Source organism: Peromyscus leucopus, chromosome 7 (assembly GCF_004664715.2).
Source record: "Peromyscus leucopus breed LL Stock chromosome 7, UCI_PerLeu_2.1, whole genome shotgun sequence".
Lineage (NCBI taxonomy): Eukaryota > Metazoa > Chordata > Mammalia > Rodentia > Cricetidae > Peromyscus > Peromyscus leucopus.
In genome coordinates, this window is record NC_051069.1 from 49,480,138 (window position 1) to 49,504,073 (window position 23,936).

The 23,936-nt window shown below is 43.3% G+C and overlaps 1 protein-coding gene across 1 annotated transcript; it reads left to right on the forward strand.

Annotated features, from left to right (window-relative positions):
* On the forward strand, nt 1-23,399 carry LOC114695292 (zinc finger protein 25-like). The gene is made up of 5 exons (XM_037208220.1): nt 1-15; nt 2,282-2,408; nt 15,104-15,241; nt 18,255-18,358; nt 19,538-23,399. The coding sequence occupies exons 1-5, from the start codon at nt 1-3 to the stop codon at nt 20,948-20,950; spliced, it is 1,797 nt and encodes a 598-aa protein (XP_037064115.1). The 3' UTR covers nt 20,951-23,399.
* The last annotated feature ends 537 nt before the right edge of the window (nt 23,400-23,936 follow it).

The following is a 23,936-nucleotide window of genomic DNA, read 5'->3' on the forward strand; positions in this document are numbered from 1 at the left end:
ATGGTGTTATGCCTGGTGAGCAGAATAGGGACCAATAGCAACCAAAGAGCATGGAGTGGGTAGGCCTCTGTAGATTGGTTTTGCCAGACTGCTAAACCAAAGGTATTTGTTGTTGTTGTTGTTGTTTTCGAGACAGGGTTTCTCTTTGTAGTTTTGGAGCCTGTCCTGGATCTCGCTCTATAGTGGAAATGGTGGCTCGAACTCACAGAGATCTGCCTGCCTCTGCCTCCCAAGTGCTGGGATTAAAGGCGTTGCACCACTACAGCCCGGCTTGATTCTCACCTCTTTTACTGGGTAACTTGACTAGACGCTTAGCCATTTCGAGTCATTTATGCATGTGTGGCACATGATAGGTAAGTGTCTGCCACTGAGGCTGCATGCTGGCTCATTCTGAAATTCTTTTCTGTGCCAAAACCCATGACCGTGGCTTCACCTGGGTAGAATTCTCTGAAGAAACAAAAACAAAAAACCAAACTGCTTGGGGTAGGAGAGACAGAGAAGGTGGAGCTTAGGCCTTGGAACCCAGTGAGGACCTCAAGGAAGGAAGAAAAGGAAGTCAGGAGTTAGGCCTACCCTGTAGCAGTCTCCGTTCCTAGGATGTTCTCCAGCGCCTGGAATGGAGACTATGGAACCAAGACGGCCTGCTCTCTCCTGCCTCACTTTTTCCCACAGGCCCTCTCTTTATTCCCGAGCCTTCCAAATGTGCGGAGAGCAGGGTTTCACACCCAGAACCCTGACGAACCCCATCAGTTCCTCCGAGTTCTGGCAACCAATAGCTAAAATCCAACCTCCATGCAAGCATCCCTGTATCAACTTCTCCGTTCCACAGCCAGATCAGCTCTTTATTCATCATGATATATTCAAATGGACAATATTTTGTCATTTTCTGAGTCCTGGAGCAATGGTATTTTTAAGAATGAAATTCTGACTGTAAACCCGAGAAGATTCACTTGACCCCCTGAAAACCATGTTTGTGCCTTTCCTCTCTTGTCTAGACTCAGACACAGAATCAGCGAGCCTGTGGATGGAGTTGACCCTTAGAAGTCGCACAGGGTGGTCTGTTCCCATTCCAAACTCTGCACTTCCTGGCCCCAAGTGTCAGAAAGGCCTGACACTAAATGCCCAAGTGGCCCTGCCTCTGCTCTCCTGGGTGCCTAGTGAAAAGCCCCTGGTTACTTCAGCAGCAGCCTGAGGTGGGGATGGAGCCCCTAAGAGGGGCAGCTGGGTTCCCTCCAGCTGGGAAGAATGTCCTTCTGTGCCCCATCTAAGAAGCACTTCCATTTCCCATGACTGACCGTTTCACGGTGAACACATGTGGGAAGCCATCTGCCTCCTGTGTAGTCTTGGTGAGCATAGTACTCACACAGAGTGGGCTAGCCTCAAACTCACAGAAATCTGCCTGCTTCTTCCTCTGCCTCCCCAGTGCTGGAATAAAAGGCACGGACCACCACACCCAGCTAAAAGTCTTGTTTTTGTTTTTTGAGACAGGTTCTTATGTTCTCCAGTTTATGTAGCTGAGAGTGACCTTGGTCTTCTAATGCTCATCCATTAAACCATTTTTTGACATCCAGATTTCAGGTCTTTCAGATCCATCCCAGGAGTAGTGACTGCTGGGTCCTTTGGTAGTTCTCTGTTTTAAGTTTTCAAAGAACTGCAATGTCAATTTATAAAATGGTTTTACTAATTTTCTTTCATATTAAGAACAGAATACAAGGATTCCTTTGGCATGCCCGTTTCCTGTCAGCACTTGTAATTTGTTTTTTTTTTATAACTGTTTTTATAATTTAGAGTGCAGGCGTCCTGCTATTTAATGCATTCGCTATCTGGTGAGAGTCTTAGAATTCAAGCTGTCAAAAGCCACTGAAGGAGAGCTCTCAAGTGTTGTCGGTGAATGGACAGAGTTCTATGTTTTTCTCCTTCTAACTACCCAGAAGTAGTTCCATGTTCCTGTGTTCTCAGATCCAGGGAGACTTGCCGGTGCCCAGATGCCTTTGTTTTTCTGTATTCAATGAACTGAGGTCCTCGGCACCTGGGCGACTGGAAGATTGCGGAGGACTGGGCGCCTTCATCTGGGGAATCACAGGTGGAGCTGTCTGTGTGCCCTCCATTGGAACACTCTGACAATGTTTCCTGAAATCCTGACATTAACAGATGTTTGATTTTTCTTTCTCCCTTGAAACAAAATCAAATGTCACCTGCTATGAGACCCAGACACAGAACAGAATGAACCCTACCTCCTGTTTCAAAAGCTGAAGACTTGGGTTGAAATGTGTCATTACAGGAGCTGGTGTCCTTTGAGGACGTAGCCGTGGACTTCACCTGGGAGGAGTGGCAGGGCCTGGATGCGGCCCAGAGGACCCTCTACAAGGACGTGATGCTGGAGACCTACAGCAGCCTGGTGTCCCTGGGTGAGTGGCTCCTCTAGAAAGCTCAGAAACAATTGCTTTCTTTTTTCAGTTGGTAAGGTAGGAGTCATTGCTAATTTTAATACTAATTCTGTATTACACATTTTGGTAGACACATTGTAACAGCATGCATGTTTTTGAAAAGCAGTTTTACAATGCACTTATGTCATTTCTAATGAACATGAGAGTAAGTTTATCAGCTTGGGCATTACTTCTTTCTCTTGTGGACATTTGAAATTTATCTGATAAATATTTTGAAGGGTTTAATTGTTTTTTTTTTATCATATTTGCCATTTTGTAGAACGTAAGTTACTCATCACATCCATACACATCCCAGCAAATACCACTCATCGTTTCCCCATCCCCAACATGCATTTCTCCATACTCAAGAGAAACACTGTTTTTAATCTCTACTTCTTCGCAATGACCTTTATCTTGGAGTTTGGATAACATAAAGGCATCTGTGTGCATGCGTGCGTGAACATGTGTGTCTGCACATTTCACTCACGTCTTTGACTTTTCTGGGAAACATCCACTCACTACAAACATGGAGGCCTACTGTTGGGGTTGTCGGGGTGTTCGGTGTCCTTACACGTTATGGAAATTAATGTCTTGTTAAGTGAGTCGCTTGACAGTGTTTTCTTCTTCTGTAAGTTGATTTCTTCTACTAATTGTTGCTTTTCTCTGTAGATGGTGTGGAGACTGATGTCTCAAGTGTTGATTCTCGCTTCTGTTCCCGTTCTCCACATGTATTAAAACGCTGATGCTGCCCATATATTCTAGGAACTTCGTGGTTTTCATTCATTTCATTTTCAGTTGACTTCTTCGGTGGCAATGAAGCATCCATTACCTTTCTCTACTTAGCTGCTGGATGCCTCCGTTTCTTAGCACAATTTACACATGAGAACTTCCCTTGTGAATGTGAGTTCTCAAGACTTTTTGAAAATCAGTCAGTGATGATTAGTGGTCCATCGCACTCACAAAACACCGGAGACAGGCATTTTAAAAGGAGGAACGATTTGCTTTTGCTTGTGGTTTCATTTTTAGTTGATTTTTTTTAGAGTTATAGGTGCATCATTATTTAAAAATCCCTATTTAGCATTTTCCACTAACTAGGGGAGCAAAGACCTTTCACAGGCTCGGGCTCTTTTGCTTGCTCGGCTGCTGTTCTTGTGTGGCTTGTGCCAGCTTGGCTCTTTTAGCTTCCTTGGCAGCCTGATAGTGGCTATCGCTGAGCTTTCTTTCCTCTTGGCCCCGACATCAGCGAGAGACCCGCCAGGGACGGCTGCGGGGATTTGACTGCATGGTGGACTCAACTTTTCCAACTGTCCTTTTTTGTGCTTTTTTTTAGAGAGAGAGGACAGCATAACTTATCTGGCCAGAAATTTCTCAGAAAGGAACTCGGGGTTGCATTTTGCACTAAGAGACACGAGAGCCTCCCTTGGGTCCCGGTGTGCTGTGGTAGATTTTGGGCTAGTTGAAAGACGGCGAGGAGCTTGGAAGAACACTGGGGCAGCATATGACGCTGCAAAAACTGCTCGCTCCACTGCAGCCAGGAAGTAGAGTGGAGCTGACGTCCCTCCTAGGGTGGTTCCCCATGACATCGTTTCCTACCAATGGATTCTCTCCACTAACGTCTCCAGAAAATGGAGACCAAGTCTTTAACACCCGGTCTTTGGAGGACATTTTAGGTCCAAAGCATAACGCTAACTCTGCAAGGTTCTCTATTTAGACAGTCCATTGTGTTCCATTTGTTTACATGGCCCTCTTTATACCAGGACCTCGTCCTTGTGGTCCCTGTCTTTGTGCAGCACTTTGAAGGCTGGTGTTGTAAGGACTTTAAGTTCGTGAAAAAGGTTGTTTTCACAGTTAGTCTTTGTTGTTGTCTAACTTAAGATTTGTTTGACTTTTTTATTTTGAGATTCTTGAATTAAGATATGTTTTAGTGACTTATTCTTTTTCTTTTTTTTTTTTTTTTTTTTTTTTTTTTTTTTACAATTTCATGTTTAGTGTTTAATTTACATGTGAGCTGTCACATGTTTTTTTTTTGGTTTTTTTTTTTTTCTTTAGCTTTTTTTCATTTTTGTCTTCAGTTTCTTTTTTATTTTGTTGTGTTTTTAATAGCGTTATAGAGTAAGACATCCTTGATGTCTAGATCTGTTTCCATGTTGATACGTATAACAGTTCTGAACTTTTAAAAGCTTTTTTTTTTTTTTTTTTTTTTTTTTTTTGGTTTTTGAGACAGGTTTCTCTGTGTAGCTTTGCGCCTTTCCTGGAACTCACTCTGTAGTCCAGGCTGGCCTCGAACTCACAGAGATCCGCCTGCCTCTGCCTCCAGAGTGCTGGGATTAAAGGCGTGCGCCACCACCGCCCGGCTCTTCCTTTCTTTTTTAAACAGAATCTTACTTTGCAACCCTGGCTGGCCTGGAACTTACTGTATACACCAGGCTAGCTTCAAACTCGTAGAGATGCTCCTGCCTCTGTTCTGAAGTGCTGAGAGTGAAGGTATGCACCTCCACTGCAGGCGAAGAAACGTTCAGTGTTTTCAGGGGCCACTCTGAACGGGGTTGAGCTCTGAGCTTCTCTGCAGTTTTGTTCTTTGTGCACAGAGAAGACGTGGCTTTCGGTGTTTTACAATTGTGTTTTGTAGCCTGAGTTGCTTTGTCATTGCATACATACTACACACATTTTTTTGAGCCTTAATTTTTACTTAAAGTAACATAATTTGCTCTCTAAATGTGGACACTTTTTGTGTTCTCCTTTCTTTCTTCTCTTTTCTTTCTCTGTTTCTTTCTTTCTTTCTTTCTTTCTTTCTTTCTTTCTTTCTTTCTTTCTTTCTTTCTTTCTTTCTTTTTTGTTGTTGTTTTTCAAGACAGGGTTTCTCTGTGTAGCTTTGTGCCTTTCCTGGAACTCACTCTGTAGACCAGGCTGGCCTCGAACTCACAGAGATCCGCCTGCCTCTGCCTCCAGAGTGTTGGGATTAAAGGTGTGCGCCACCACTGCCCGGCTTTGTGTTCTCCTTTCTACTTTAATTTTTTATTTTTTTATGTGTATGTTTTGCCTGCATGCATGCCTGGTGTTTGAAGGGCCAGAGGAGGGCACTGGACCCCCTGGAACTGGAGTCATAGATGGACTCAAGTGCCCTTAACCACTGAGCCATCTCCATAGCTCCCACTTTGTCTCGTTAGAGACCTCAATGCTGACTGGAAAATAGTGGTGAAAGAGCACATCTTTGTCATGTTCAGGACCTTAGAGGAAATGATTTCATGCTTTCTCCATTCCTTATGCTGTAGGCTATGCATTTGTTGTATATAATCTGTGTGGAAATAGTCATATTAATACATTGAGGTTTTATGTGAAGATGGGGTGTTATTATTATTATTGTTGTTTGTTTGTTTTCCTAGATAGGATTTCTCTGTGTAGCCCTGGCTGTCCCGACTCACTCTGTAGCCCAGGCTGGCCTTGAACTCACAGAGATCCGCCTGCCTCTGCCTCCCGGGTGCTGGGATTAAAGGTGTGCGCCACCACTGCCCTTTATGCAGCTATTGTGGCATTCATATGGTTGTTTATAGTTCAGTGTGTAAATGTGATGATTTAAACTTGTGAATTTCCGTATAGTGCATGTGCTATGGTGCGGTAGCCACCAGATAAGGCTGCTTGGACATGGGCTTAAACCAACAGAAAGTCTTTATTAGCTGCTCACAACTACACTGGGTGCTCAGGATCCCAGTGTAGCCCCAAGCCTTTCTCAAGGTGAGCTTTTAAGCACAAAAGCCATGTTCTGGGTTGATATACTTCAGTTAACAAAGCAGTTAGCCAGAAACAGAACTGCAGAAGCCAACAAGCAAGGTTGGTGCATTTAGAGACTTTCCCAGAACTACGGACTTGATGGAGTAGGCCTTTGTTTTAGTTTTGGCTGGTGCTGTGTGTGTGCTGCATTTTATGGCTTGAATGGTACTGGGATCATAGAGTCAGTTGTACTGAGGTCTGGGGGCCTGTTATCAGGATCCCTGGGATGAATCACACATGATCCTTTTTATTAATCTTTTTTTCTTTTGTTTTTGTTGTCGTTGATTTTGAAGGTGTTTGTTTGTTTGTTTGTTTGTTTGTTTGTTTGTGACAGAGTTTCTCAGTGTAGCCCTGGCTGTCCTGGAACTTGCTCTGTAGACCAGTCTGGCCTCAAACACAGAAATCCACCTGCTTCTCCCAAATACTGGGAATTAAGGAACATGCCACGACACTTGGCCATTTGTAATCTCTTTATGTGTTGTTTTTCTAGTTGTGTTGAGAATTTTTGCACCTGTGTTCATTAGGAATACCACGTCTGTAATTCGGTCGCTGTGTTCCTGGCTAGTTTGGAAAACATTGTGATGCCCACGTGCTAACACCTGAGGGCTTGGCTGATCCTCCAGTGGTTCTTTGATGTGCAGCAGCGCCACTGCACTGTCCCCTGGGAATATTTAGAGTTCTGTTGTCTTGGAGTTTTGACAGTCACCGTACTGTGACAGAGTCATTGTTGGTCAGATCTATGGCTTCCTTTGAGCTTCCTGGACCTGGATGTGCTCATCTATCCCATGATATAAGAGTTTTTCACTGAATTGATATTGTAATGTCTTTTCCTTTTTCTTCTAGAATATTCATAAGGCATTTTTTTCCTTCTTTCTAATCAATGAGAGGGAGTTGGGAGCAGGTGGCGTATTACATGCCATGTGTATATACATGGAGGTCGGAGGCTAACTGTAGATTTGGGTCCTTGTCCTCCATCTTGAAATGGTGTTTCTTGTTGTTTGGGGGCTGCATATGTCAGTCTAGGTGGCCTGTGAGCTTGCTGGGGGGGTCTCTGTCTCCATGTCCTATCTCTCCACAGGGGCACTGGGATTACAGATGCATGTTCCAAGTCTCCAGTTCTGTTCTTTGTTGTTGGGTTTTTTTTGGTTTTGTTTTGTTTTTTGCTTAGTGCTGTGTGTCTGAACTCAGATCCTCAGGCTTGCACGGCCCTTTAACCCACTGAATCATTTCCCCAGCCTCAGACATTGGTTTTCTCAGTCACTTCGGAATCTTTTTGAATTTGACCCCCCAGCCTCTGTTCATCACTTGAGTTCTTCTGTAAAGCTTTTGACTCATTCTCCCCCTCACACAAGATATATTTAATAAGCTTCTTATATAAAGTCAAACCAAATGCCTATCAATAATTCAAACAGACTTCTTGTTGTAGAATATTATTTTAAGATGTGTTACATTTGTTCATGCTGTGGAACATTTGTTTAATGATGCAAAGATGTGTTGCATTTGTTTAATTCCATGAAGTTGTGTTACTGTGCCTGTCTAAAACACCTGATTGGTCTAATAAAGTGCTGAACATCCAATAGCCTGACGAGAGAAAGGATAGGTGGGGTCAGCAGACAGAAGAATAAATACGAGAAGAAATCTAGGAGAAAAAGATGGAGAGAAGGAGGAAGATTCCAAGGACCAGCCACCAGCTACATAGCAAGCCATGGAGTAAGAAGTAAAAAAAGGTATATACTATAAGGATAAAAGCCCAGAAGCAAAAGTTTAATTTAAGAAAAACTGGCTAGAAATAAGCCAAGCTAAGGCTAGGCATTATAAGTAAGAATAAGACTCTATGTATTTATTTGGGAGCTGGGTGGCAGCCCCCAAAAGAATCCAAGAGTGAAAAACAACCAATAACAACTTCTAACAGGGAGTGCTTGTATTTAGGGAAACTAAAACATATTTACATATTCATAATACATGTAAGTACAACTGAAGAGCTATGAAACACACAGAATTCTAGAGATTTACAGCAGCAGTTCCATAAATTTATCTATATTAAGCCAAAGGCAAGAGAAATAGGAGGAAATTACATAGTTTTGTTTTGTTTTTGTTTTTTGTTTTTTATTAAGAGATTTTTTATTCATTTTACGTACCAACCACAGATTCCCCTGTCCTCCCTCCTCCTACCCCCAGCCTTCCCCCCTCCTACCCCCAGCCTTCCCCCGCAACCCACTGCCCATTCCCACCTCCTCCAAGGCATGACCCATGGGGAGTCAGCAGAGCCTGGTACATTTAGTTGAGGCAGGTCCAAGCCTCTCCTCCCTGCATCAAGGCTGCACAAAGTGTCTCATCATAGGCACTAGGCTCCAAAAAGCTGGCTCATGCACCAGGGACAGATCCCAATCCCACTATCTGGGGGCCCCCTAAACAATTCAAGCTAAAAAACTGGTCTCACCTGTCCAGAGGGTCTAGTCCATCACCATGGGGGCTCCTCAGCTATTGGTCCACAGTTCATGCGTTTCTACTAGTTTGGCTGGTCATCTCTGTGTGTTTTTCCATCATGATCTCCATGGCCCTTGCTCATAGAATCCCTCCTCTCTCTCATCAACTGGACTCCTGGAGCTGCCTGGTGCCCAGCCGTGGATTCTGCATCTGCTTCCATCAGTCACTGGATGAGGGTTCTATAATGACAGTTTTAGGGTATTCACTAATCTGATCACCGGAGTAGGCCATTTCAGGCACCCTCTCGACTATTGCCAGTAATCTAAGGTGGGGTCATCCTTGTGGATTCCTGGGAACTTCCCTAGCACTGTTTCTCCCTATTCCCATGATGTCTTCATTTATCATGGCATCTCTTTCCTTGCTCTCCCACTCTGTCCCTGTTCCAGCTCAAACCTCCCATTCCCCTATGTTCTCATCCCCCATCCCTTGCCCTCCATTACCCCTCCTCACCCCCAGGTTGCTCATGTAGATCTCATCTATTTCTCCTTTGCTGGGTGATCCATGCATCCTTCCTAGGGTCCTTCCTGCTAGTTAGCCTCTCTGGAGCTGTGGGTTGCAGTCTGGTTATCCTTTGCTTTACATCTAGTATCCACTTATGAGTGAGTACATACCATGTTTGTCCTCTGAGTCTGGGTTACCTCACTCAGGATGCTATTTTCTCGTTTTATCCATTTTTGCCTGCAAACCTCGTGCTGTCATTGTTTTTCTCTGCTGAGTAGTACTCCATTGTGTATGTACCACATTTTCTTTATCCATTCTTCAGTTGAGGGGCATCTAGGTTGTTTCCAGGTTCTGGCTATTATGAATAATGCTGCTATGAACATAGTTGAGCATGTGTCCTTGTGGTATGATTAAGCATTCCTTGGGTATATGCCCAAGAGTGGTATAGCTGGGTCTTGAGAAGATTGATTCCCAATTTTCTGAAAAACTTCCATACTGATTTCCAGAGTGGCTGTACAAGTTTGCACTCCTACCAACAGTGGAGGAAAGTTCCCCTTACTCCACATCCTCTCCAACATAAGCTGTCTTCAGTGTTTTTGATCTTAGCCATTCTGATAGGTGTAAGATGGTATCTCAGAGTTGTTTTGATTTGCATTTCCCTGATGACTAAAGATGTTGAGCATTTCCTTAAATGTCTTTTGGCCATTTGAGATTCTTCTTTTGAGAATTCTCTGTTTAGCTCTTTAGCCCATTTTTTAATTGGATTGTTAGGTATTTTGATGTCTAATTTTTTTAATTCTTTATATATTTTGGAGATCAGCCCTCTGTCGAATGTGGGGTTGGTGAAGATCTTTTCCCATTCTGTAGGCTGCTGTTTTATCTTATTGACCATGTCCTTTGCCCTACAAAAGCTTCTCAGTTTCAAGAGGTCCCATTGATTGATTGTTTCTCTCAGTGTCTGTGCTGCTGGTGTTATATTTAGAAGTGATCTCCTGTGCCAGTGCGTTCAAGAGTACTTCCTACTTTCTCTTCTATCAGGTTCAGTGTAACTGGATTTATGTTGAGGTCTTTGATCCACTTGGACTTGAATTTTGTGCATGGTGACAGACATGGATCTATTAGCAATCTTCTACATGTTGACATCCAGTTATGCCAGTACCATTTGTTGAAGATGCTTTCTTTTTTCCATTGTACACTTTTGGCTTCTTTGTCAAAAATCAGGTGTTCATACATGTGCAGATTAATGTCAGGGTCTTCAATTCAATTCCATTGGTCCACATTTCAGTTTTTAAGCAAGCACCAAGCTGTTTTCATTACTATAGCTCTATAGTAGAGCTTGAAGTCAGGGATGGTGATGCCTCCAGAGGTTGCTTTATTATTTATCTTTTAGCCCTCCTATATATAAATGATAAATGGGCTGAGAATGAAATCAGAGAAACATCACCCTTTACAATAGCCACAAATAATATAAAATACCATGGTGTTTCAGGTGGGCATTATTCAGTTTCCATGAGATTGTAGGCTTTCTATAATTTTTGTTGTTGCTGAGATCTAACTTTAAGCCATGGTGGTCCAATAGAATACAGGAGGTTATTCTAATTTTTTTTTTTTTTTTTTTTTTTTTTTTTTTTTTTGTATCTGTTGAGATTTGCTTTGTGGCCAAGCATGTGGTCAATTTTAGAGAAGGTTCCATGGGGTGCTGAGAAGAAAGTATATTCTTTTGTGTTAGGGTGCAATGTTCTGTAGCTATCTATTAAGTCCATTTGAGTCATAACTTCTGTTAGGTCCCTTAATTCTCTGTTAAGTTTCAGTGTGGCAGATCTATCCAGTGGTGAAAGTGGGGTGTTGAAATCTCTCACTTCTAGTATGTGGGGTTTGATGTGCAATTTAAGCTTTAGTATTGTTTCTTTTACAAATGTGAGTACCCTTGTATTTGGGGCATAGATGTTTAGAATCGAGACTTCATCCTGGTGGATTTTCCCTGTGATAAGTATGTAATGTCCTTCCCAATCTCTTTCGATTGATTTTAGTTTGAAGTCTATTTTATTAGATATTAGGATAGCTATACCAGCTTGCATCTTAAGTCCATTTGATTGGAAAGTCTTTTCCCAGTCTTTTACTCTGAGGTAGTATCTGTCTTTGAAGTTGAGGTGTGTTTCTTGTATGCAGCAGAAGGATGGATCCTGTTTTCGTATCCATTCTGTTAGCCTGTGTCTTTTTATAGGTGAATTGAGACCATTGATATTAATGGATATTAATGACCAGTGATTGTTAATTCCTGTTATTTTTTGGTGGTAGTTTTGTGTGTTTCTCTTCTTTGGTATTTGTTGGTGTTACCTGAGTTTTCGTGGGTACATCTAACTTCCTTAAGTTGGATTTTCCCTTCTAGTGCTTTCTGTAGGGCTGGGTTTGTGAGCAGGTATTGTTTAAATCTGGTTTTAGCATGGAATATTTTGTTTACTCTGTCTATGGCGATTGAGAGTTTTGCTGGATATAATAGTTTGGATTTGGCATCCATGGTTTCTTAATGTCTGCATAACGTCTGTCCAAGACCTTCTGGCTTTCAAAGTCTCTATTGAGAAGTCAGGTGTTGTTCTGATGGGTCTGTCTTTATATGTTACTTGGCCTTTTTCCTTTGCAGCTCTTAATATTTTTTCTTTATTCTGTATGTTTAGTGGTTTGATTATTAGGTGGTGAGGGAACTTTTTTTGGGATCCAGACTATTGGTGTTCTGTAAACTTCTTGGATCTTCAGAGGCATTTCCTTCTTTAGGTTGGGAACATTTTATTCTATGATTTTGTTTAGTATTTTCTGTGCCTTTGAGTTGGTCGTCTTCCTCCTCCTCCTCCTCCTCCTCCTCTTTTCTCTTCTTCTTCTCCTTCTTCTTCTTCTTCTTCTTCTTCTTCTTCTTCTTCTTCTTCTTCTTCTTCTTCTTCTTCTTCTATCCCTATTATTCTTAGGTTTGGTCTTTTCATGGTTTCCCAGATTTCCTGGACATTTTGTGCTATGACTTTTTGGCTTTAGTGTTTTCTTTGACTGATGAATCTATTTCCTCTATTGTATCTTCAATGCTAGAGATTCTCTCTTCCATCTCTTGCATTCTGTTGGTTATGCTTGCATCTGTAGTTCCTGTTCACTTACTCAGATTTTCCATTTTCAGCATTCCCTCAGTTTGTGTCTTCTTCATTGCCTCTATTTCAGTCTTCAAATCTTGGACCGTTTCCTTCACCTGTTTAATTGCTTTTTCTTGGCTTTCTTTAAGGGATTTATTGATTTCTTCCAATTATTTGTTTGTCTTTTCCTCAGTTTTCTTTATTGATTTCTTCCATTTTTATGATTGTCTTTTCTTTGATTTCTTTAAGGGTGTTTTTCATTTCCTCTTTAAAGGCCTCTATCATCTTCTTGAAGTCATTTTTAAGGTTGATTTCTTCTGCTTCTTCTGCATCGGGATGTTCAGGTCTTGCTGATGTAGAACCACTAGGTTCTGATGGTGCCATATTGGTCTTTACGTTGTTGACTGTATTTTTGCACTGGTATCTACCCATCTCTTCCTCCACTCTGTGCAAGTGGTGTCAGTGTCTGAGGGAGACTCTCTTGGTCTGATTGATATTCTCGGTCTAATCGGGGCTCTTGGTCCAATTGGTGCTGATGGATTCTGTGTCTCAGGGAGCAGCTCTTAGTCCAATGGGCACTAGTGGGCTCTGTCTCAAGGAGCAGCTATTCCCTACCAGTGCAAGGTGGGCTTATGACTCCAGTGGTTTCTGGTGTCACTGGGGGCTGTTTTCTTAGCGAGGGGGTGGGGGGAGGGGCAGCTACCTGGTCCCTGGGGCTCCAATGGCTGGCTTTTTTTTTTTTTTTAGGAAGATTGTCTTAATTAGATTAGTTGTTGTGGGAAGACCCAGTCAAATGTGGGCAGCACCATTCCCTTGGCAGAGGATTAGAAAATCTGAGCTGAGCACAGCTGGCAACCAGGTGAATGTGCATGTATTTACTTCTTTCTGCTTTTGACTGTGAATATGACCAGCTCCTTCAAACTCCTGCTACTGTTGAAATTACATAGTTTTAAAATGTCATGATAAATACTTCTCTAAGAAGAAAAAAAAAAAAAAAAAAAAGCAATCTGAAATGTATTTAAATGACCAAGATTTTTTACCGGATTCCTGATTTTCACTTTTGGCAACTTAGCCTAGGCTTGTAGGCAGAGTTTTTCACTGGGACTCTGAAATAACCACATAGAGAATTAATATTAATTATAAATGCTCAGTCAATAGCTTAGGCTTGTTACTAACTAGCTCTTACAACTTAAATTAACCCATATTTCTTATCTAAGTTCTACCACGTGGCTCATGGCTTCTTACTTCCTTTTCTACACATCCTGCTTCCTCTGTGTCTGTCTTGAAACTCCTGACACTCCACCATTCCTCTTCCCAGGTCCTCCTACTCTGGCCCACGTAATCTCTTTCTGCCCAGCTATAGGCCAGCAGGCTCTTTATTAATCAATGAGAGTCATACATATTTATGCTGTACAAAGATTGTTCCACCGCACAGTCTGGTGGAAGGTGGTGTGCTATATGGTCAAAAGCCCGCACTGTGTCTCACCAGAGCCTTGATAACTGTAGTGATGCACTCTGGCTCAGAGTGAGGAAGTAGTGTTAGCAACAGTGTTAGCCACATGCCTTCCCATAGCGGCTCGGGCCTTATGTTTAAATGTATTCCTGAAAGGCATTCTCACCCTGCATCAGAGATGTTCCTTACACTGGAAGGAGGGGAGAAGATGACCACATACATCATATAAAAGCTCATCACAATAAAGGTTACAAGTTCTACTTTGTATTTTGAACCTACCCATAGTAATGTTCAAACCATTTCATTTCACAAAGTGCTCCACACGACCGTAAGCAACTTTTTAAAACAATCTACAGATGTTTTATCCCTCTTCCTTTCCCTAAACACAAGAGCGGTGTGCTCCCTGAGAAGTAAATGAGTGCTGTTGGCTGTCTAGTGTCTGGTTGTGATGATGTCTCTCCTTGCTGTACCTCTTTTCATCGAGAATATTCAAAGCAGTTTCCTACACACTGCATTTGGAGGGGTACGCCATGTTGGCTCTTTAAATTAAAGAAAAATGTTGATAACAAAATATATGTAAAGTTAGACTTTTAGAAAGCTACCTTTATTAATCAAAGTACTTGTTTGCAGTCATTTATTTGAAAATATCTTAAAAGTTCTCACAAAACTTGGATTTTAGTTTCATAAAGTTAACTTAAAAACTTACTGCTGTGTCGCTGGGCAACTGCTGCAGTCTCTCTTGCGCTCCTCCAACTCCACAAGAAGAGCCTGTGTATAGGCCTCATACATCTTAGCACTCTGCCCCGGGCCTTTCATGAGGAGCGACTGTGGTACTTCCTGGCGTCCGGCTCAGCCAGCAGCGGAGATCCCACTCAGGTGTTCGTATTTCACAGGGGCTCAGGCAGAAGCCTGAAGCCCAGTCAAGAATTTCTGCAGTGTGGTAAGGCTTTGCAGGGACGAGAAGGGACTGAATTCTTTCCGTTTGCTGTGCCTAGTATATGATCAGAGGAAGCTGACCATACTGAGGTGCACTGGAAAAATTGGGGTGCCTGAATGAGTTCTTTTATTTGTGTGAGCTACATAATAGGCTTCAAATTCTGATGCCTCCACTCACTCCCACCCAGGAGGAAGTCCTCCTCATTCAAGAGGATGGCCGCAACAAGTTGTGTTTGTGTTATGATCTATGTACTCTTTCTCCCTCTTCCAGTGTGTTGTCTCTAATTTTATTATGCTTTCTGATTATCGCTTCTGTTTTCTTCAAATCATCACTTCATGTTATTTATCATGCAGTGTAATGACCCTGAAGATAGTATTCCAGTCAACAAAGAAAGTGAGAGTAAACACTAGCAAGGGCTTCTAAATCATTGATCACAGCACCATTCATGAATCAGAGCTCTTTGTTGTCTTGCAGACCTGATCCAGCACTCTGGCATCATTTGTCTGTTACTTCACACTTACAGGACACTGTGTGAACAAACCTGAGCTGATCTTCAAATTGGAGCAAGGACTTGGACCATGGAATGTGGCAGAAGCCTCAGACAGGAACCTCCCAGGTCAGTGAATGCGCATTGAGTAAGGAAGGTCAGCAAGCAGAAAGCTCATCAGTTATTGGCTATATTGAGCTTTTTCTATTGACTTTTTATCTAAATTCACTCCTGATGAAGAAAGTGTTCAATATTAACTTGGTAAGCCAGAATGCTCTAAGATGAAGGGAGACATTCAAACCGTTCTTCAACAGCACCCCTTAATGTAAGTCACCTCATCTTTCCAATCAAGGCTTACAAAAGCAAACTAAATCCTTAGAAACACGTGCATTTGTTTGCTTTTAGAAGAAACCTCGCTAATGAAAACACAGACTTTACAGATAGACAATGATATTTGAAGCAAACTAATTGTGAAAGAAATCAAACTAGGTTTTCTTATAATAGCTGAAGCATATGAGAAGCCTAAGGAAAGTCTGTTTATTTTGAAATCTTATAGACTATTTCATTTTTTAAAAAATATTTATTTATTTATTATACATACAGTGTTCTGCCTGCATCCCTGCAGGCCAGAAGAGGGCACCAGATTTTATTACAGATGGTTGTAAACCATCATGTGGTTGCTGGGAATTGAACTCAGGACCTCTGGAAGAACAACCAGTGCTTTTAACCTCTGAGCCATCTCTCCAGCCCTAGACTATTTCATTATATAAATACATATGCCCTGAACATTTGTGAGCCGATGTTTTTATAAATGACATGCCTCAAAGTGTCAGGTTGTATTAGTTAGTGTCAGTACCCCGTTCATGAAGGGATGGACTACACAGACAACCAAAAAGAACCTGGGTCAGATAGACTCTCTGTTCCTGCGCAAAGCGAAGCATTTCCTTTAGTATAAACAATGACACAGGGTTTGTTCATTCTTTTTCTTCCTTCTGGTTAAAATAAAGTTTAAACTGAGTGGGCTAGCACACAGCTTCCATCTCAGCACTCTGAGCTTGAGGCTAGCCTCCTCTACATAGCAAGCTTCAGGCCAACCAGAGCTACATAGTGAGACCCTGTCTAAAACCTATGACAGAATTTCCTAGAAGCTCATGGGCTAGCTAGCCTGGGGTATGCAGTACAGAGGAAATAAGGAGAACCTGGCTCAGTGGGGTAGAAAAAAGAACTAACTGGAAATTTCTCCTCTGACTTCCAATCACACACATATATATTATATTCATGCCTATATTCACCCCACCACAAATAATAATAATAATTTTAAAAGTTAAAGGCTTACATACAATATATTCAGGAACTTTTTTTTTTTTTTTTTTTTTTTGTTTTGGTTTTTTGAGACAGGGTCTCTCTGTGTAACAGTCTTGGCTGTCCTGGAACTCACTCTGTAGACCAGGCTGGCCTCAAACTCACAGAGATCCACCTGCCTCTGTCTCCCAAGTGCTGGGATTAAAGGCATGCACCAATACCACTTGGCTCATTCAGGAACTTTTTTATTTGGAAATGAAATATAGAATTACTATATGTGGCAGGTCTCCCTTGCCTGTCTATATGCATGGTGGAATTACTGTAAGGACAGAATACATAAACCTGTAGGCCCATGTTTACTGAGAAATTACTCACAATAACCACGGCATGGTATCACCCCGTGTGCTCATCATTAGACTCAGGGAGGGTTGTCACAAAAAGTGTGTTACTCAGCCATCAATAGGAATCAGGTCATGGTCTTAGAGACACGGGGATGGAAGTGCACCTTATCATGTTACGTGAAATAAGTTACAGTTGAAATAGAAAATATGTATTTGGTATCATGCACTGAATATAGAACTAAAGTCAAGAAAGTAAAACTAGGTGGACTCAATAGAGTAATGAACTAGCTAAGAGGAAGAATGGGAGAGTGTCTTGTACAATTAATATGTGGTAAGTAAATTTTTAAAAGTTTGCATTTGAGGGTGTGGTGGTATATGCTTTTAATCCCAGCACTTGGGAGGCAGAAGCAAGTGGCCAGTCTGGTCTATATAGCAAGTTCTAGGACAGCTAGAGCCTCCAAGTGAGACCCTGTCTTGGTATGTACAGATCTGTCATTCAAAATTGTCAGCTATGCACAGAAAAATGCACTGGTGTGAGAAAACTTCTGGTAGCTATTTGATTTTTTTTTTTTTCGAAAGGTTTCTTTGTACTTTTGCTTTTCCTGAACTCACTTGTACCCAGCTGCCCGACTCACAGATCCCCTGCTCTGCCTCCGATCTGGATTAAAGCGTGCCACCACGCCGCTCTCTATTTGATTTTTATGAAGGTGTTCATTGTTATTTTAGAAGGTGAAGGAGATGTGTAGAATATGCATTAAGGAGAGAATTTGGGAGAAGGTGTCTTCTACTTTTGGAGGAAGATGCTTTGCCTCATAAAACCCATGGGATATTCTATTGCTTTTATCCACTGTGAAGTAAACCTTTTAAACACATATATGTAGGAAGCTTTTCCCTAACATATATTCCTACTTAGGAGTGAGAACATTTGGCTATGCCTACATCCTACATATAACTACTTAAAAATGAGTCTTTCAGAATGTCAAGGTGAGAAACCGACTATTATTCCAGATCTGATTATTCAACATGTGTACAAATTGTAATGAGATCTGTGTTTCTTATACATAATAAATAAATAAATCTTTAAAAAAAAAATGAGCCTCTTTCACATGTGAAAGGGGTGTGCTGCAGATGATATTATATGTATAATAATACATATAATAATGTAATATATACATATAATAAAATAATGTCATAGAGAAGTGGAGCAGCCAGGCCGCAGCAGCTGAAAATGACTGTTGAAACTACAGCAGAGAAAGAGGTGAGCAGCTCGCTCCTGTGCCTCATCAGAAGAAAATGCGGCAGGAAGAGACGTGGCCTAGCCTACAGTGTGTGCTAACCCCATTTGTTGTACAATCCACGGAGTACTAAAATGTTTACACTCATTACTAGTCAATGTCAGTTTACAACTTCTGTGAGGAAAAAAAGCCCACTTTATTTTAGAATTGCATAAAAAGACTAGAATGTGATTCATGGATAGGGACATTTTTATCTAATTTCAGATCTTCCTATATGGACTGCCCTGACTGTAACCAGCCAGGAACACCAGAATGTGCATTTGTGGCAAACTGGAACTATCCAAACCAAGGCATCAAGTGAAAAGATTGTAAGTGAAACATTAAATCTGGGCACTTAACAATGTCAGTCTGACCCTAAAGAGGGGAACCTCTCATCCATAAGAATTTGATGTGAGGCTGGCAAGATGGCGCAGTTGGCGTAGCTGCCTTGGAAGCCTGAGACCTAAGTCCGTTCTCCAGCACTCTTGTAAAAAGCTGAGAGGCAACGGGCAGCTGTTACCCCAGGGTTCGGGAGACTGAGAAAGAAGGGTGCCTAGGACCTGTTGGACATCCTACCTCTTCAAGTCAGCAAGCCCACCTTAATGAGAGGCCTTTCTCAAAATTAAGGTGGAGAGTAATTGGGAAAGGCATCTGATGTCAGCCTCTGGTCACCACCTACAAAAACACACGTGTGCACGTACACTTGCACATAGGCAGACACACATGTGCATGCACACTTGCACATAGGCAGACACACTCACATGTGCATGCACACTTGCACATAGGCAGACACACTCACATGTGTATGTACACTTGCAGACACACATGTGCATGTACACTTGCACATAGGCAGACATACTCACATGTGCATGTACACTTGCACATAGGCAGACACACATGTGCATGTACACTTGCACATAGGCAGACATACTCACATGTGCATGTACACTTGCACATAGGCAGACACACTCACATGTGCATGTACACTTGCACATAGGCAGACACACATGCATAAACCTGTATGTCCTCCTATCTTCCCCACACCCACAGACACTTAACTCAGGTAAGAATGTACTGCTTCTCAATATTTGGCTTCTCAAATTGCAGGGTGGAGAATAACTCAAAAATTTTCATGCAGTTGGCAAACCTCTCTTGCATCCTGCACATCTTCTCCAATGCACAATGATCTTTAGGATATTTGACCAGGAATATCATTCCAAGCTAACTCGATGTGTTTGATAGTAAATTCAGTAAACATTAGAAATTCTTCTCAGTGACACTTGTATATGTAGCCCAAGACATAGATCATGTGAAGTTATCTAACCACTATTAATATATTTGGGATTCTGTGCTGTAAAAGTAAACTCAATAAATGACAAAATGCATATAAGTGTGAGAAATGTAAATGTGACTGTGGGAAATCATACCTCACGGAGCCTCAAGAGCATCAGCCAGAAAAAAGGCCTCCTTGTAGGTATAAGAAATATAACAAATGCTTTTATTTCAAGGCCGAGCTACAGGAGCAACAGAAGACCCATCAAGGGTCAAAATCCCGTGAAGCAGAAGCATGTAAGAAGAGAGTGTGCCAGAGATCACAGTGTACTGGGGATCCAGTATCTCACGTGTGTACGAAAGCTCTCCATTGGAAGTCGACTCTTGCTGAAGGGCAGAGGCTTCAGAAAGGGGAGATAAGCTGTGGGTGTGAGGAGTGCAGGAAAACATTCTTCCAGAACTCACATGTTACAGTGTGTCAGAAAGCGCCCCCACACAGGAAGCTTTGTGAATGTACAGAATGCAGAAAAGCCTTCTTCTGCACCTCAGAGCTCACTAGTCCTCAGAGAATACGTACAAGTGAGAAGACCAATGAATGCGCAGACTGTGGGAAGGCCTTCTCCCCCAAGTCATATCTCACTCAGCATCAGAAAATGCACACAGGTAAGAAGCCTTTTGAGTGTTCAGAATGTGGGAAAGCCTTCCGCACTAAGAGAAAACTTACTCTACATCAGATCATTCATACAGGTGAGAAGCCCTATGAGTGTACAAGATGCGGGAAGACCTTCTCCCTCAAGTCATACCTCACTCAACATCAGAAAATTCACACAGGCAAGAAGCCTTATGCATGTGCAGAATGTGGGAAAGCCTTCTACCGATCAACACACCGTACTTTGCATCAGAGAACTCATACAAATGAGAAGCCCTATGAGTGTACAAAATGCCAGAAGTCCTTCTACTTTCGGGCACAGCTTACTCTGCATCAGCGGATTCATACAGGTGAGAAGCTTTTTAAGTGCATGGAATGTGGAAAGTCTTTCCACTATAAGTCACACCTAACTCGGCATCAGACAGTTCACACAGATGAGAAGAAGCCCTTTGAATGTAGAGAATGCGAGAAATCCTTCTACTCCAAGTCACGCCTCTCTGAGCATCAAAGGTCTCACCCAGGTGAGAAGCTCTATGAATGTATGGAGTGTGGGAAATCATTCTATCAGAAGGCCATGCTCTTTCTACATCAGAGGAGTCATATCGGCGAGAAGACTTATGAGTGTCCAGACTGTGGGAAAGTTTTCTATTGCAAGTCACATCTCACTCTTCACCAGGTAATACATACAGATACATGCCCGTATGTGTGTACAGAATGTGGAAAGTATTTCTACTATAAGTCACAACTCATTGTGCATGGACGAACTCACACAGGTGAGAAGCCCTATGAATGTGGAGAATGTGGGAAAGCCTTCTCCCGCAAGCCATACCTCACCCGACATCAGCGTACTCACTCAGGTAAGAGCAATTTGAATGTAAAAAATGTGGAAAAGCTTTCTTCCAAAAGTCAAAGCTCGATTAACATCAGGGAACACAAGCACGTAGCAGGTATTTTGAAAGAAAAGAATGCAAGATTCCTTTCTACTTCAAGTCACAAGTAGCAACAGTGGACACCTCCGATGAGGAGCCCTGAGCATGGAATGAATGAGAGAACTTTATACGGAAAGTCATGGTGGAGAATGAATTTGAATAAGAATCCTGTGACTGCAAAGTGCAAAGTATTTCATGCAAGTTGCAGTTCTGTGGCATCCGAGGATACAAACAGCCCAGAAGCCCTATGGATGTGTGGAGTGGAGCTAGATTTCCTCTAAGTCCCCCTCAGGGCACATCAGTGCTCACATACGGACAAGAAGCCTTACAAACGCACAGCGAGGAAATTCATTCTCAAGCCACACGAGAGGCCACATGGATGAGAATGTAAGGAGTATTGGGATTTTTTATTGTTTATTGAAATCTAAAACTCAGGGATAAATATTAAAGAATAAATCTGAGAAATGCACAGAGTGGCTGGGAAATGATCCTCCCTTTCTACTCCTCAGTCTAAGCGCATGCCACCCGTTGGCCCCACCCCTTCCTTCCCAGTCTCCCACTTTCTCCTCTTAGTCCACCACAGAGCTTGACGGCCCATTCTCGTCAGCTGAATGTGGACTTCCCTCGAAACTGAAGTTGGCTCCGTTGGTGGTGGTCTTAGAGCAATCCACAGGGCAAATCTCCCCCAGCAAAGAGCCTAGAAAAACTTAGTACAACCGTTAGTCCTGACATGACAACAGAGAATGCAGGATAGTCAGAAGACTGAGAGATACAAGAACGTATGAGACTTAGAATAAATCCATCCTAACTAAGCATCAGTGGACACCTACAGGATTGGGACATCTGCCTGTGAGGAATTCTGTGTGTGAGAAAAGCCGTACGTGTTGAAGCCTAGGAATTTAAGGAATGAAGAGAAAATTTTATGAGATGATAGGAGCCAAGATGGCCGAGGTGTTTATGGCTCCTGCAGTGGGCAGGCAAGTCTCTCCAGAACCTCCCCTCCCCCATACCAGATCGCAGCTGACAACCCACAGATGAGAGACACTTTGACCCAGCCAGTGGTCCCTTCCACCCTCCCCATCACCCCTGCAGCCACCATGGAGGAGCGGCTGCCACCACCACCACTGCCAAAACCTGAGCCCAAGTCCAGCCGTGCCCTACAGTGAGAAACTTAGAGAAGAGCCTCAGAGAGAATGGCCGTATCTTCAGTAAATGTGTCCTGGCGCATCTGTAATTTCTTATCAGAATCTTTTTAAAAATATTTGAAGATTGATTCAAGATGGTGGTGGCCACCGACACTGGTAGGGACCACAGAGCAGTTTGTAGGGTGGAGCCTTGGTTCCCCTCTTGGGACCTGACCCACAGCATGAAGCTGCTTGTTCCTGAGCTACCCAAGGGCAGAGAGATGTGCAGTGGCTTGGAGCGCCATCGGATCCTGCCCCTGGACACCCTGCCCAGCTGAAAGATCACTCTGACTGGGACAGCAGGATATCTGAGATGAGTCTCAGTGATAGTCCAGTAGTTATGGTGCTGCAGAAACCAGAGATCTTGAACCAGACCAGTGACTCATTGCAATAAGTGTTTGCGTATAAAGCTGTTTGGACAGCAGTTTGCAGTGCCATTCTGAAGACTAAAGGTTCGGTGGAGAGGCAGGAAGGATGATGGGATGGAGCAGCGTGTGAAGAGAGACAGAACTAGAGACATGGGGCATAGCTGTGGGCGTGCAACTGCATAGGACAGGGGAGCATGTCCTTGTCAAGTAGGGCCAGCAGAGTGGTGAGCAGCAGCCTGGAGTTCATGCAGGCTCTACCCCTGAACATGCTGCCCAGCCCCAGGATCCCAGGATCACCCTGGCTCTGAGCAATGTCAGGATGTGCACAGAGATTGGTTGATTTCTGGACTGGACCTTCTCAAAAATCCTCCATGGTCCATGTTGCCACCAGAGGCCATAATGTTGCATGAAGTCCATGTGCTATAGCTGTGACCATGCTGGGGTCTGTGGGCTGGGCTGCTGCCATAGGCTGTTAATGCTACCAGAGACCATATGGGTATCTGTGGTCCATACTTCCACTGTGCGGGGCCATGTTGATGTTAGTGGTCTGTATTCCTGCCAGAGTCCATGTTGATGTCCATGGTTCATGCTACCATCAGAGGTCATGTTGGCATCCATGGTCCATGTTGCCTCTTGAGACCATGCTGATTTTCTTGGTCTGTACTACTGCTAGAGGACAAGTAGATGTCTGGAATGGGCTGCTGCCTGAGGCCACTTTCATGTTTGTGGTTGATATTACACCAGATGTCAATGGTCTGAGCTCTTGGTGGAGGTCATGTTGATGGCCATGATCTGCCCTGCCACAGGGGACCGTGTTGCCACCAGAGACCATGTTGATATTTAGTCCATATTGCTGCTGAGGGCCATGTTGATATTTGTGATCAGGGTTGCCACAGGAGACCTTGGTGATGCCTGTGATTTCTGATGCCATTGGAGGCCATGTTGATTTCTGTGGTCTGTGCTGTGGCCTGGGGGGCTGTGCTGATGTCTGTGGTCTGTGCTGATGTCTGTGGTCTGTGCTGTGGCCTGGGGGGCTGTGCTGATGTCTGTGGTCTGTGCTGCAGCCTGGGGGGTTGTGCTGAAGTCTATGATCTGCGCTGTGGCCTGGGGGACTGTGCTGATGTCTGTGCTGTGGCCTGGGGGACTGTGCTGATGTCTGTGGTCTGTGCTGTGGCCTGGGGGGCTGTGCTGATGTCTGTGCTGTGGCCTGGGGGGCTGTGCTGATGTCTGTGTGGTCTGTGCTGTGGCCTGGGGGGCTGTGCTGATGTCTGTGCTTGGCCTGGGGGGCTGTACTGATGTCTGTGGTCTGTGCTGTGTCTGTGCTGTGGCCTGGGGGGCTGTGCTGATGTCTGTGGTCTGTGCTGCGGCCTGGGGGGCTGTGCTGATGTCTGTGCTTGGCCTGGGGGGCTGTGCTGATGTCTGTGGTCTGTGCTGTGGCCTGGGGGGCTGTGCTGATGTCTGTGGTCTGTGCTTGGCCTGGGGGGCTGTGCTGATGTCTGTGGTCT

Coding starts and splice junctions, on each gene's coding strand:
- LOC114695292 (XM_037208220.1), top strand. Junction 2,409..15,103: donor CAGCAGCCTGGTGTCCCTGG/GTGAGTGGCTCC, acceptor TCTTGCAGACCT/GATCCAGCACTCTGGCATCA. Junction 15,242..18,254: donor CTCAGACAGGAACCTCCCAG/GTCAGTGAATGC, acceptor ATCTAATTTCAG/ATCTTCCTATATGGACTGCC.